The sequence below is a fragment of the Talpa occidentalis genome, unplaced genomic scaffold (genome assembly GCF_014898055.3).
Source record: "Talpa occidentalis isolate TD23 unplaced genomic scaffold, MPIMG_talOcc4v2.1, whole genome shotgun sequence".
Lineage (NCBI taxonomy): Eukaryota > Metazoa > Chordata > Mammalia > Eulipotyphla > Talpidae > Talpa > Talpa occidentalis.
In genome coordinates, this window is record NW_026555331.1 from 91,676,647 (window position 1) to 91,691,585 (window position 14,939).

General features: G+C 35.1%; 1 protein-coding gene across 1 annotated transcript in view; it reads right to left on the reverse strand.

The window, feature by feature from the left end:
• THSD7A (thrombospondin type 1 domain containing 7A) overlaps positions 1-14,939 on the reverse strand; it is a 420,185-nt gene that overhangs the window by 245,260 nt on the left and 159,986 nt on the right. The window contains exon 2 of the mRNA XM_054692399.1: positions 7,061-7,892. Coding sequence (XP_054548374.1) covers positions 7,061-7,892 — 832 coding nt within the window. The remainder of the gene's footprint in view (positions 1-7,060; positions 7,893-14,939) is intronic.

Sequence of the window (14,939 nt, forward strand, 5' to 3'; positions counted from 1 at the left end):
AGGGGGTTGAGCGCAGCATTGGGAAGCTGTCCACAGTGTCTTCAGAGCGGGTTCAATTCCTGGCCGGCCAGGGAGAAACCCACATGGCGCAGCAGACCTCTCCTGCCTTGCCTGCTGCCCCCCTCATTAGTGTCTTCCATCCATCTGCCTGTTCTGTTCCTCGCTCTGTCTCTGGTGAATCCTCTCACCCTCCTGCACATCTGGCCTGTACCCCAGTTCTTGTATAAATAAATCTTTAAAAAAAGTAAAGAGACTGAATGTGTTGATAAAAAATACAATTATCTGCTTAACAACTTCTATTCTGATGATGAAAGGGTATGTTAGCCAAGTATGAGTTGAAAAAAGAAGCCAGAAAGTCACTTGATTATTATTATCTGAAATGTTAAGGCTGAATTTTAATTACACTTAAAAGGAAAAAAGAAACTACAGGGGGAAGAAGGTACCAGAGGAGGTTTCCTGCTTCTCTCCTAGAAGGAAAATCTAAAATAGTCCAGACGGCACTCAAGTCCAAGGATCCCGTGACTTGGAGCAAAATTCGAGTGCCTCCTGCACGTTGAACTACAATAATCACAGATGTAGAAGGTACATGGGAGAAGACAGTACCTAGAGACTATGGCCAGGGCAGGAAGTCATGGCACAAATGCTCCTGCGTTTGCTGGTGGACCTGGGAAGGGGGTGTTGATTGATGTGGAGGTGCAACCTTGACTGTATGGAAATACATGCAGAAGCGCTGACATGAGAGGGCAATCAGGGCCTCCAGAGCAGAAGCCAGAGTGCATGGAAAGGTGCTTCACCTACTCCCACAACCTTGGGTCCCAAGATGAAATGGTGGTGATAGCCCACCACTCAGAGTATAGAGAAACAAATCTAGAAATCCAGAGAGGATGACTCTCAATTGTGTCACAACATGAGCCACCCCACATACCACATTTACCAATAACTGGCCTTCTCAGACAAACAGAACTTGAAGGTGTTTGTGAACACTAGACCTACCCTCTAAGAAATATTGAAAGGAGTTCTCACATCTAAAAAAGAACACACACACACACACAAACAAGGAAACAGAATCAAAAACTAAGAACAAAATAGCAGTATCTGACTCTCATTTATCAATAATCATTCTAAATGTAAACAGACTTAGTTCAGTATAAAACAATATACCACAGACAGAGAGGCTGGCTGAATAAGAAAACATTCCAACTTTCTGCTGTCTCAAGGAAACTCACTTGAGCTCCAACAATAGATATAGACTCATAGGAAAGGGTTGGAAAAACACTGCCACGAGCAAATGAGACCCAAAGGAAGCCAGGAACAGTCACACTTATCAGATTAAAAAAAAGTATGTTTCTAGCTAAAAAAGGTAACAACAGTCAGAGATAGTTATATAACGATCAAGTGAATAATGCATCAGAAAAACTTAACACTCATCAATATACATTCATCAAATGAAGGAGCACCAAAACATGTAAGAAAATTACTATCAAATCTGAAAAGAGACATCAGAAAAAAATACAATAGTGACTGAATACTTCAACACTCCACTTATACCAATGAACAGATCAACCAGACAGAACATAAGCCCCCAACAGCTTTATGCAAACAAATAGATCATATGGGATAAACAGACATTTTCAGAGCACTGTACTTCAACAAAGTTGAAAACACATTCTTCTCAAGTGCACATGGAACATTTTCAGGATCAACTGCATATTAGGTCAAGAATCAATAAATTCATTAAGATTTAAATCACATTGGGCCTCCCCGGTGGTGCAGTGGGTTGAGCACAGCGTTGTGAAGCTGTCTTCAGCCTCTGCAGTTTGGTTTTGATCCCAGCCGGCTGGGGAGACTCCCACATGGCGCAGCAGACCTCTCCTGACTCGCCCCCTGCTCCCCTCAGCAGTGTAATTCATCAGTCTGCCTGTTCTGCTCCCCGCTCTGTCTCTGGTGAATCCTCTCACCCTCTCACACCTCTGGCCTGTATCCCAGCTCTTGTATAAAAAAATAAATCTTTAAAAAAAAATTTAAATCACATCAAGTTCCTTCTCTAAACATAATGGTATCAAACTAGAATCAACCACAAAAAGAAATCAGGAAAAACCTCTCACATATGGAGGCTGAACAACACACTACTGTGTGACTATTGGGTTAATGAGGAAATCAAAGAATAAATTAAAAAAATATATCTTGAGACAAATAAAAATGAGGCACAACTACCAGAATCCATGGGACACAGCCAAAACAGTACTAAGTAGTGCTAATCCAGGTCTCTATTAAGAAACAAGAAAGGAGTCAAAGAATCTGATTACCCACCTCAAGGAACTAGAAACACAGATGAACAAAACCTAACCAAAAGCCAATAGATAAAAATTGCATAAATAAATGCAGTAGAAATCAAAGACAGTCTACTAGACTGATGAAAGTAAAACCCGGTTCTCTGAACAAATAAAATAGACAAACTTCTGGTAAGGCTCACAAAGAATAAAGATTTTAAAAGGTCTCTTTTCTTGCAGAATTTAATAACATTTTAAAGTATTAAATGAACCTGGATTTTCCTGTAGCATAACAAGTGACAAAGGGAAACTATTCCATTTTTAAGTATTAATTCTTCTTATTCTTTTAGAGGAAGAAGCAACTGCCCCAAACAAACTAAAAAGATTAAATTATGTCATTTTCCCAAATAACTGAAAATGCTCCCTTACCCTAACAACATGTTGTATAGACTTAGGGATCAGTTTTTTAGACCCTATTTTGTTTAATCTGGCTATCCACACACTAATATAAATTTGTGATTGTGGTAGAATATAATGTATTTTAATGATCTTGTGATTTTTTTTATACTTTTATTTTACAGAATTTTTCTGGTATTTTTTGCATGCTTTTTCCCCCTCATTAATTTTACAGTAACAATGTATATGTATATCTGCCAGTGGCATAGTATATTGTTTTATAGATGTTCTAGATAGGCACAGGTCTATTTTTTTTTTCCTAAGCCTGGTATTAGAATTTTTATAATAAGGTTCCTTTCCAGAATTTTTTTTACTATTGTAAATGAAATATTTTAATCTTTTGTTTCCATTATCATACAAAGTTAATTGGTACATACTAGTCAATATAGTTATAAGGGAAAAAAGTAAAAACTGGGAAAAAGGTGGAAAAATTAATATTTTTTCCTGGATATTTTAAAAAACTCAAGATAATCAATTGAAAACGAATTATAAACCATAAATTATTCACTAGAGTGGGTGGACACAAAGTTAATATGCCAACATCAATATTTTACATAGAAATAATGCCCATTTTGCCATTCTGTTTTCTTTTTTATATGTAATTTATTTATTTATATGTATTTTACATCATTGTTCAATTTTGTACAATGTACCTCTTTCTCCTCTCAGGTGTAGTCCCCATAGAATTCCGACCACCAATTCACCTGTGCACCATCACCATAGTCCCTTGTCCTCATCCCTCCCCTGTTTGATCCCTCTCCCTCCCCCTCCCCTGCAGAATTTCTCTGATTTATAGCTGTCTGATAATTTTTTTATTGTTATTATTTTTTTTCCTGATCCCTTATTTGGTTCCCCTGTATTCCTCCTATAAGTGAAACCATCCAATATTTTTCTTTTTCCTTCTGGCTTATTTCACTGAACATAATCCCTTCTAGCTCCATCCATGTTGCTGTGAATGGCATGAGTTTATCTTTTTTGATTACTGAATAGTATTCCATTGTGTATATACACCACGTCTTCTTGATTCAGCCATCGATTTTTGGGCATTTGGGTTGTTTTCACATCTTTCCTATTATAAACAGTGTTGCAATAAACACAAGGGTGCAGGTATCCTTTTGAATTAATGCTCCTGTATCCATTGGGTAGATTCCTAGGAGTAGGATTGCTGGGTCACATAGCAACTCCATTTTTAGTAGTATGAGGAACCTCCACACAGCTTTCCATAGTAGTTGGAGCCATTCTCTCTTTTTTAACAGGATTCAAGGATGCTTCAGCAGCCATTTCACAAAGAGAGATCACACCATGCTCAGGACTTCCTTGACTTCAAACCTCAGAAAGTCCAGGCTTCTCTTAGTGATTTTTGAATTTTCAAGAAATTTTTGAATTTTTGAATGTTCATGAAAGCTGCAGAGATATGTTTCCTCCTTCAAGTCTATTTTCACCACACTGGGCAAAAATTCAAAATGTGGTTTAGGACTGTGATTGTACCTATCATCATATAAAAATGACCTTTGTGTTTTTCAGTCTTACTGATTTTAGTCTGTTTAAAAACAGAAAGTGGGGTAGATCTGTCATCTTTAACTCAGAAGTTTTAGCAATAATTCTGCCAAAATTAATTTTATTTGCCTATGAACCAATTCCTAAGGTTTATTTAGGTAAATTTAGTTATTGTAGTATGATGTTTTATTCTTCTCCCTTGGTGGTGGGTATGTTGTGGTGATATAAACCTGAAGACGTGTGAACTCTTACCTCTTACCTCTGAATCATATATATCATATATAATCATATATGACCATATATAAATCAATGTTACTTCAATTAAAAAATATATAAAAAGTATTATTTTTATCCTCTTACATGACAAAATTATTTCTAAATTTGATATGAGGTTAAATACTTTAAGTTCTTGATTATTCTCTATTGATGTTATTCATTTATTCTTTACTTTATTAGAGACATTGATGGTATAATGCTTGAGCAAATTATAGATTAAAATCTCTTATTTTGTTACTTGTTCACTAGGTCTTTAACTTTTTTAAAGATTTATTTTATTTATTTATGCATATACAAGCTGGGGTGTAGGCCAGTGGTGTGGGGAATATGAGTGAGTGGATTCACCAGAGACAGAGTAGGGAGCACAGAATAGGCAGATTGACTGAAACACACTGCTGAGGGGAGCAGAGGGTGAGACAAGAGAGGACTGCTGCATCATGTGGGTTAGCTCCCTGGCTTGGGATCAAACTTGTGCTGAAGTGGCTGCAAACAGCTTCACAGTGCTGAGACTTAACCCCTTGTGCCACCAGGGAGGCCCTAAGTCATTAACTTCTAATTAATTTTTTTAAATTAGTATCTGTTTATTCATATATATTCTTCTATGTATTCTCAAATAAGAGAAATATTAATAACCAATTTGTTTAACATGAGGTTTAATTTATACCCTAAGTTATAATATTCACGCAACTATAACTGCATTAGAATAGATATTTCTAATGAAATATATGTACCAGGCGATATGCTACACATTTTAAATTCTATATTCTTATTTCAACTAGATGGCAATATTAGGTTCTATGCAGTAGCAGCTACTATCTTAATTATACTTTTAAGTGAGTAGTCAAGATGAAATTAAATATCTACAGCACATTAATTCACTGACAGCAGGAGAGAACTCAAGTTGCCTTGGAGGTTCATTCAATTACTTTGTAGGAGTTAAGTAACTAATATAACAGCAATACTTCAGGAAAAGAGATCAAGAAATCTCCAGAACAAAGATTTTCAGAGAAGAATATGACAGGGATGGAATCAAAAATGCTTAAGACACAGAATCTGAGGGGAACACAAACACAATACACTAACACACACAAACACTTCAGAGGTTGTAGGAAATCTGTAGAATGAAAACAGTAGAACAAGAATAGCCACTCGAAAAACCAGATAAGAAGCTAGACTGAAGACTCCAGATAGAGAAAGAGCAAATCTACTCTTGAGGGAAAATACAGTTGTTTAAGCACAAGGAGAGGCTATAGCAAATATCCTCAAAATAGCATCAAAAAAAAAAAAAAAAAGCAATGCTGAGAAATTCATTTGCCTTAGACAAATGAATTGTTTGTTTTGATACTCATTTAAACTATGTCCTTCTCCAAAAAAGGCTTTAAGCCAGCTTTCAAAAATCGATAGCAAAATCACTAGGTAGGAAGGAGTAAAGGAAAATCATAAGGGTAAGAAAAAGATGACCAGTGGGGTGTGTTAGTAAACAACACACATGCTACACAGTCCTATTTATATTGCCAACAGCCAAAGTAAAGAGAAAAATGGAATCTGTTACAAGATTTCCAGGGCTATAAGGCAATTCAGCTGCTTGCAGAAAACATGGGTTGAGACTTCAGTGAAATTTATTTAATGTGTTTTTAATCAAGCGAACAGACTGGGTGATGGAGTAGATGACACTTTTAGTGTCATTTCTACAATAAATATGATATACAATTCTGAGCTGTTACCATAATTTCTCAGTTCAGTTCGAATCATAACTGCATAAATATTTCAGAAAAGGCAATCACGCAAATGATCCAGATAAGCCACTCCCAGATGGTCTGGCTCATCCAGGAACAAAATTTAGAATATCCAGAGAACATCATATCCTTTAGGTAATCTTCAATGAATAATCCTCACTAAATATATTCACAATAAGTCATACAGGAGAAAGTTATTCATAATATATGCATTATTTGCCCAGAGATAATTTGACAAATAATTTCTGTCTAGAAAATGCAGCCAATTAATTACATGTTTTCTAAATGAAGCTATTCACAATTGAGTGTCTTCCTCTTACCTTATTTTCTGCTGGTCCCCCTTTTTTCTCTGGGAAGAGTTACACTACTTTATAAAATGTGAAAAGAATTATTCTTAGGTATAGCTCCCTTGGTATAGATTTTGTTTATAGGGTAATTCTGAAAATGCTATAAATTTGGAGACATCACGAGTGTGCCTTATTCTCGACAAGATACTTATCTGAACTCAAAATCCCAAAACTCCTGTCTCCTAGTTATAGGTGGAAACATTACTACCAACCTAAAGAAGCAATATCATTTCATAGAGAATTGCTCATGCTATAGATTTTGAAAGTAAAATTGAAATTAACTCAAGTAGTTCAGCACTTGAACATAATAGGAACAATGTCAGGAAATCCACAAAATCTTCAATGCCTTAAGGTGGGAGACGTTTTACTTGGGGATGCATATACAAATTCTAGGACTTAGCGCAGCATGTCTTAAATACCCTCTCACCTATGGTCTTAACAGACAAGACACGTTTAGTTAAGAGTAATGAAACATTACCTGAGATCAGCAGTTTTCCCCGTCTTGTTGATGCATGTAACTTCTCTAGTCTGATATCCAATCTGGATGTCCCAAAATTTGTTCTCTTGTCGGTTCTGTCTGTTTCTATTTCTCTTTTTCTTAATAAGTTCACGGGCCTCTGGATCCTTCACTCCTTTCCCTCGGTCCTTTTCTCGTTCTTTATTTTTCCCACGTCTCCTTGCTTGTCGTGCTTGCCTCGAGTGGGGCATGGAACACGTGCTCCAGGCACCCACATGCAAGCTGTACATGCTCTCTTCAGTTTCACATGGACTAGACTGACACACCTGAAACTCTGTCAGATTTGGGCAGCCAGAGCCTCCAAACTGGGGGGGTGCCACTACATGCCGCGTCCGGTGCTGGAGCCCGCTGCCACAAGTCTTGGAGCATTCTGACCACGCGGAAAACTCAGACACAATGCAATCTTGTTGGCAGGGGATGAGGCAGGCTTGTTCCAGAAGAGGCTTGGGTTCAAAGTATTCACAAATGATATCCTCCGCAGGAATGTCATTTTCTTTCTGGATACAGGTTATCTCTCTCACCTGAATGCCTTCTTCACCCTTAATGCACTCAAGGGGTTTCTCTAGGCTTCTGGACATCACTGGCTGACACTGATTCCATGGTCCTAGCCTCCAGTCATATAATTCTTTATGCCAGTCACAAACTTTGAAACAATTTTGCTGGTTATTGGGTCTCTCAGCCTGCTTACAATTTGTATGTAATGTTGTCCATCCTTCCACATGAGCACACCACACAGCCCGGGTCTGAATTCCTCCTGGACCACATTCATCTCCCATGCATCGGCCCCATGGACCTGAAAAGGATACAGGAGTTAATTTAACAGTGGTACTAGAAGAAAACCAAGTTACTTCACCTTCCAGAAAGGCATTTCAAGATCTAGTACACTAACTTCCCTAAAGTGTTATAAAGTAGGTCTCTGTACATGATTGCTGGAAAATAATGATCTGGACTCAATGTTTTTGCAAAAGGGGAACTGTGTCACAGAGTCTATATAAGGTAACTGCTGGGACAATTTCATTTTGGGTCCTTTGGGGATTATTAAGTTTTCTGGTATTCACTTCCTTAATGTTATGTAGAGAAACCTTGTTCGTAAAGGTCATCAGAATTAGTCACAGTGAAAATCCATTACTCCTGCCTCATAACCATCGAAGTCATTTCAGTAACTGGCAATGAGGTGGCCCCTTTGGAAAAACTTTGCATCCTGCAGCTTTTTTTTTTCCTTAGTAATTAATTATGTTGTAGAATGTGCTCCTTTCCACCTCATTTTCTATTGTTATAAACCAGGACTTCAAGAGTCTAATAATTGTAAATTTGCATCCTTACAAAAATTGTTTACTTTCTGGTCACCAAAGGCGGGAAGTGAAAAATCTTCATTGAAGTACATCCTGCCTTTAAATTTACTCCCCAAATTAATTTTTCTCATGTCCCTCCCCCAGTGAAGTATAAAAATGGATGAGAAGTTAAATATAACTTAAAGACTTCTGCAATTTTCTGAACATAAAAGGGGTATTTTGACTTTTATCAGTTTATTCATTTTCTAAATATGAACAATTAGGAATGATAGAGATGATTTAAGGGGTAGTTAAGTGGGTGGTTTAGTATGAAATGTGGGCTCTTTAGCTTAGAATTCTCAGCACAGAATGAAACCTACTTATATTTGCATTTATAATTTTTTAAGGTAGATAACATGATTTTCAATGCTTCTATAAACATCAATTTACAAAATTTAGAATTACAGTATTTTGGAACTTTAAGGAAAATTAAAGGTTATATAATTACATGCCTTTCAAAATATATTCCACAGAATTTGAGGAATTAATTGATTTATCTTAGAGCTATCTTCATTCTATAGGTTATATGGGAAGTTGAGGGATAGGAGAGAGGATTTGAGGGCTCCAGGGTCCCTCACCCCTATCCTAATATCTCCTTATCAATTGATGTTTCTGTAAGAGATCCATTATTATTATTATTAATTTTTATATATGTTGAGATTATACATAAGATTGTGTCTTACAAAGGGCTTCTGTTGCTAAAATATGAAATACTAAACTATATTAATTGATTCACTTTATGCATGAGAATATCAGGATATACAATAATGGAAAGTGATTCACCAAGTTCACATTTTGAATGAAAAACAAAACAATCCTGGATTTCAGATTCCGGTTCTGACTTCAAATATTCTGATTTATTCTAGACTTTAGGACTTGAGGTTTAGATATTTCTACACAAAAGATCTACAAATAATGAATATGAAGACTATGTTTATATTTAAATCAAGCATTTAATTTTGTCTAACTAGAAGATGTTGGCTATTTGATGAGAAGTTCATTACAAAAGGAATAAGAGTTCGGAGTAGAAGAGACGAAACCATCCGATATTTTTCTTTTTCCTTCTGGCTTTTTTCGTTGAGCATAATTCCTTCTAGCTCCATCCACATTGCTGTGAATGGCATGAGTTTATCTTTTTTGATTGCTGAATAATATTCCATTGTGCATATATCACATCTTCTTGATCCAGTCATCTATTTTTGGGCATTTGGGTTGTTTCCAGGTTTTACCTATTGTAAATAGTGTTGCAATAAACAGCAAAAGAGACATTAACCAAAACAGAGAGACACCCCACTGATTGGGAAAAAACCTTTGCACTCCATTCAACTGATAAGGGACTGATCACAAAGATATACAAAGAACTTACACGGCTCAACAAAAACAAAAGAAACAATCCAGTCAAGAAATGGGCAGAAGAACTCCAAAGACATTTCTCCAAAGAGGAAATGCAAATGGCCAACAGGCATATGAAAAAATGTTCAACATCCCTTATCATCAGGGAAATGTAACTCAAAACCACACCGACATAACACCTTATACCAGTAAGAATGGCACATATCAAAAAAACAAGCAACAACAAATGTTGGCGAGGATGCAGTGAAAAAGGAATTCTCCTATATTGCTGGTGGGAGTGCAAACTGGTCCAACCACTGTGGACAGCTGTCTGGAGCTTCCTCAGTCTACTAAAAATGGAGCACCATACAATCTGGCAATTCCACTAGTAGGGATCTATCCAAAGTACACAAAAACAGTGATTCAAAGGAGCACCTGTACACATGTGTTTATTGAAACTACTTTTTTTTTAAATTTACTTTATTTATGCATCCAAGAACTGGGGTATAGGTCAGAGGTGGGGGTGATGGTGAGAGGATTCACCAGAGACAGAGTGAGGAGCAGGAGCAGAACAGGCAGATCTACTAAAGTACACTGCCGAGGGGAGCAGTGGGCCAGACAGGAGAGGTCTGCTGCACCATGTGGGTTAGCTCCCTGGCAGGGGATTGAACTCATGCTGCAATGGCTGGTGATAGCTTCATTGTGCTGACACTTAACTCTTTGCTCTACCAGGAGGCCCTAAACTACATTTTTATATACGTTGATGGGTAAGCATTTCTAAAGTTTGCTAGGTAACTGTAGGAAAATCTGTATTCTAATTACAAAAACCTATCAATTTCCCCTTGAACAATATTATCACAGATTCCTATTAGCCAGTTATTCACAGATAACACCACTGGGTTTATTTTATTCAAAGTAACCAAAAGATAGTTAGAAAAGAATTTTATGAGAAAATTCCAAGGAGATCTATAAAAATACCCACTGAGGTTAAAGGAAAAAGAAATGTATGAAGGCACCAATGAAAGTAGTGGTGGCAATAGAATCACGATTGAACCTAAAGAAAAGTCATTCACTTTCCAGGCTTTAACTGCTGTCTTATCTTTCATTGTACCTTGGGTATTTCATGTGTGTCCAATTAACAGACCTCTTGAAAGATCAGATCCTAGCAACTGTACACCCGATGAAGGGCTGTCTACTTCTGGCCTCCAAGCGGTCTTAAAATAATCACATACTGAACAGAAAGGGGACTGTAAAATGGCTCTTGACAGCTAAGAATTGTTAGCCCAATTAGCTACCATGTAACAACAAGTACAGATGTTTTAAAGTGCAATGTGAAAGCACAATATCTACACTCCATCAAGGAAAACATAAAGTCCTCTCCCAAGTACAATAGAAGAATGTGATATTAACTGTTTCTCTGTATAAATGTTAAATTGTAGCCCCAGTTTCACATTATTAACAGTGGGAAGTGCCAATGTTAGAAAGGTGATGAGTGGTATGTGTGAGTGTGTATAGGGATATCGGCTTTTTAACAAGAACAAAAATAATTTCCATTGTTTCAAAATGCTTCATTTATTGTTCTTGTTCTTAATTATGTAAAGGGAACGTGGAATCTAATTGTGCAAACAAAGAACAGGCAGCTTTATACCTAAGGTCTTAAATAAAATCCCTTTTGAATGGAAATGTCTTCTTGCATGCATACAGATTTGTAGAATTGTATTCATTAAGTATCATGCAAAACAGTTCTAGGATGTAGGTCAAAAAATACAGTTATTTCACTTAGTTTGACAGATTTTATATACACCGGGAAATATTACTTGTCTTATTCCACTGAAAATTAGTTAAAGCAGTTGTTTATAAACCCAGAATATTTATAGACTCACAATACAAATATTTTCACTTGGAATTATGTAAAATTATGCAAAATTGCTATAAAACTTTTAAATGAATGCTACTTGGCTTCATTTTCTATACATTAGTGCTTAAAATATAATTCTTAACTAACTTTTCAAAAATGTTCATAAAATAATGAATTTATTTTTATACCTGCTAAGGAGGATTCCATAATGTGTTTATTTTCTGCATGTCATTCAAAATTCTCTTTATTTCGGTCCACAGAGACAGTCTTTTAAATTTAAAATTAGTATTTTGTCTACGATATTCAATATTGGCTTCTTCTAAGACTGTTTTTTATATGTCAAGGACATGAGAACAATAAAAGGTTGAGTCTATGAAAGACCACATTATTGACAGGTGGCCAACAACTGTTCTAAAGAGCCTTATAAAAGATAAACACTATAAAAGGAACATAAGAAATTATGCAAACTACTTTGTGTCCTTGTTTGCCATAAAACTTTCAAATGAGCCAGTTTCTTGTTGACTAAATATGTTTATACCCTTCATATAAGATAGTGCAGTCTTCCCTCCTGGATTTGGTTAAGGAACAGCACGTCCTAGTTTACTAACATCAAGGAAAGCACAGACAGCTTAACAATATACTAATTTCTGTCTCTTGAATGCTGCACAGTATCCTGTTGTAAAATTCACAATTCATAGAAATACAAAAATTCTACTTGTTTTACTCATCAAATCAGGCTAGAAAAAAATTAGAAATCACTGCTAATTAATCAGAACGAAAATAATAAACCCCATAAATCAGAGGTAACTATTCTTTATATTTTGCTGTCATTCTACCAGTCAATTAAAATTAAATAAACTTGGGACTGTATTCTAAAATCTTTTATAATCTGTTTTATTATTTCACTATATACTATAAAAACAAATCTATCTCTCCGGTATGTTGTAATAATTTACCATGATTTATCTAAGTGATATTCTATGTGATTCCTATTTTAGGTCTTTTTTTAATCATTTTGAATTTCATAAAGAATGCTGCAATGAGCAACTATTGTTGTATGTTGGTGAGATAAATAAGTTAAAAATCTTGCAAATTTTCAAGCTTTAGATACATTTAGTATTGTCCAAACTGTACCAGTTTGTCCTCCCATCAGCAATTTATGAGCACAATTTTTTCCACAACAGGTACAGACTGGGGCCTCCCTGGGGGAGCAAGGGATTAAGTGGCATCACTATGAAGCAATCCACAGCCACTGCAGCACCAGTTTGATCCCCAGCCAGGGAGGTAACCCACATGGTGCAGCAGACCTCTCCTGACTCGCCCGCTTCTCCCCTCAGCAGTGTATTTCAATCTATCTGCCTGTTCTGTTCCCCACTCTATCTCTGGTGAATCCTTTCACCCCCTGCACCTCTAGCCTGTACCCCAGCTCTTGTATGCATAAATAAATAAATCTCTAAAAAAAAAGTACATCTATTTTTTTTTCAGATTTCAGATTCTACTGTGGAAATCCTACGTGCTTATTTCTTCAAAGAAGCCAACCTTTGAGTATATTGACTATAAATACAGTCTTTATTCCTTTAAATTCAATATGTTGTATACTATAACTTCCAGAAAGACCTCAAAGTTTCTGAATTAGTGATAATATCCTTACCCTTTTTTACAGTACTGAAAGATAATTTTGCTTCCTTGATACTCATTTGATGATTTCAAAGGATATTTGCTGTGGGTATTTAAGTTTCTATTTTGAAATAGCCCCATAGATTGGTAATCTTTATGTCAACCAATATAATACTAATTGATTTGATTATATATGTATATGCTCTATGAGGCTCCTATGTATAAATCTGTGAACACAAAAACAGCAGAATTTTAAATACTTATTGACCTAAAATAGACTAAAAGATCCTTTTAAAAAAAAGTAAAAGGAAAACTCATAGCTTTTTGACTTGAGTTTTAATTTAATTTTAATTTAAAATATAACTCTCAAATGACAAATCAGTTTGGTGGATAAAGAGAGCACTGTGAAGTCAAGCTGAGCTTTCATCTTCAATAAGTAATTAAACTTTAATAAGAAATTATATAAGAATAGCAAATTAAATGTACAAAATTAGAACTAGCTCTTTAAATCTGATGAGACATTGAATGAGGAATGAGTGACTGGGAGAGCCGATTTTACAGTTGCCAAATATAGTAACCTATTTTCAGGTTATATCATGTTTGATCTCTCTTAAGAAAATCACTTAACCTCTCTGAGTTCTGATTCCTCCATTTGTAAAGAATAATGTAATATGAATCATGTCATTAATTTATATCATCTCATAACACTATCTGAACCATAAACTAGCATCAATATTATGAGTAATATTTGTGATAATGTGAAATGCCTGTTTTTCACACAAAATGATTTACATTTTCATGTCATTTACTGTTTTAAATTCTTGATGCATCAGTGGTAATTTCTTTAGATTAGACCTCATTAAAATGAGTAACTGGGTCAAAGGTTATGACAATTTTTAGGTTTTGAAATACATGTTGCCCAAGTAATTTTTCAGAAAACTTGTGGAAATCAACATCCCATCACTACACCCTAATCAGCATTGTTATAATTTTTGTAAATTTGATAAATACAAATCCATGCTATTCTAATAACTTTTCATAAATATGACTTTGAACATAATTATTCTTTCTTCTGTGATTTATTCAATTAGATTTTACATTTTTCTAGCAGTGTTGTGGACTTTATTTTTTAATCTCAATATATTTATTTATTGATATTAACATTTTCTATGAACTTTAAAATGCATTTTCTCCTGAATGTATATGTCAACTTTTTATAATTTGTGTTTTTTGATATGCAAGATTTTCACTAAATTAATTTTCTGCTTCTTTTTACCCTTAGGCTTAAAAAAAGACTTTTAAATAGAGATAAATATACTATTATTTGTAAAATTATACAAAGACTTCATCTTTATTACAGTTATCTTTAACACATATGTTAAATCCATCAGGAATATATTTTGAGTATGTCTAAGGCAAACTGCTGAACATTTCATTGTCCACATAGGCAATTTTACCAAGAATATACTAAGCGATGATATAAAGGTACTTATTAGTCTCAAAACATGGCAATGTCAAGTACTTTTACACGATATTCTTAGATTACACTGCTATATTTTATTCTATTGCTACATTTTATTATTCATATAGTACACATTATTTGTATAGTATACATATTTCACATGTATGATCTTATTTGACTTTTGTATTGAGGGCTAGATTTTTTTTAACAGCAATTTTACTGTTTTGGGAAACATTCTAA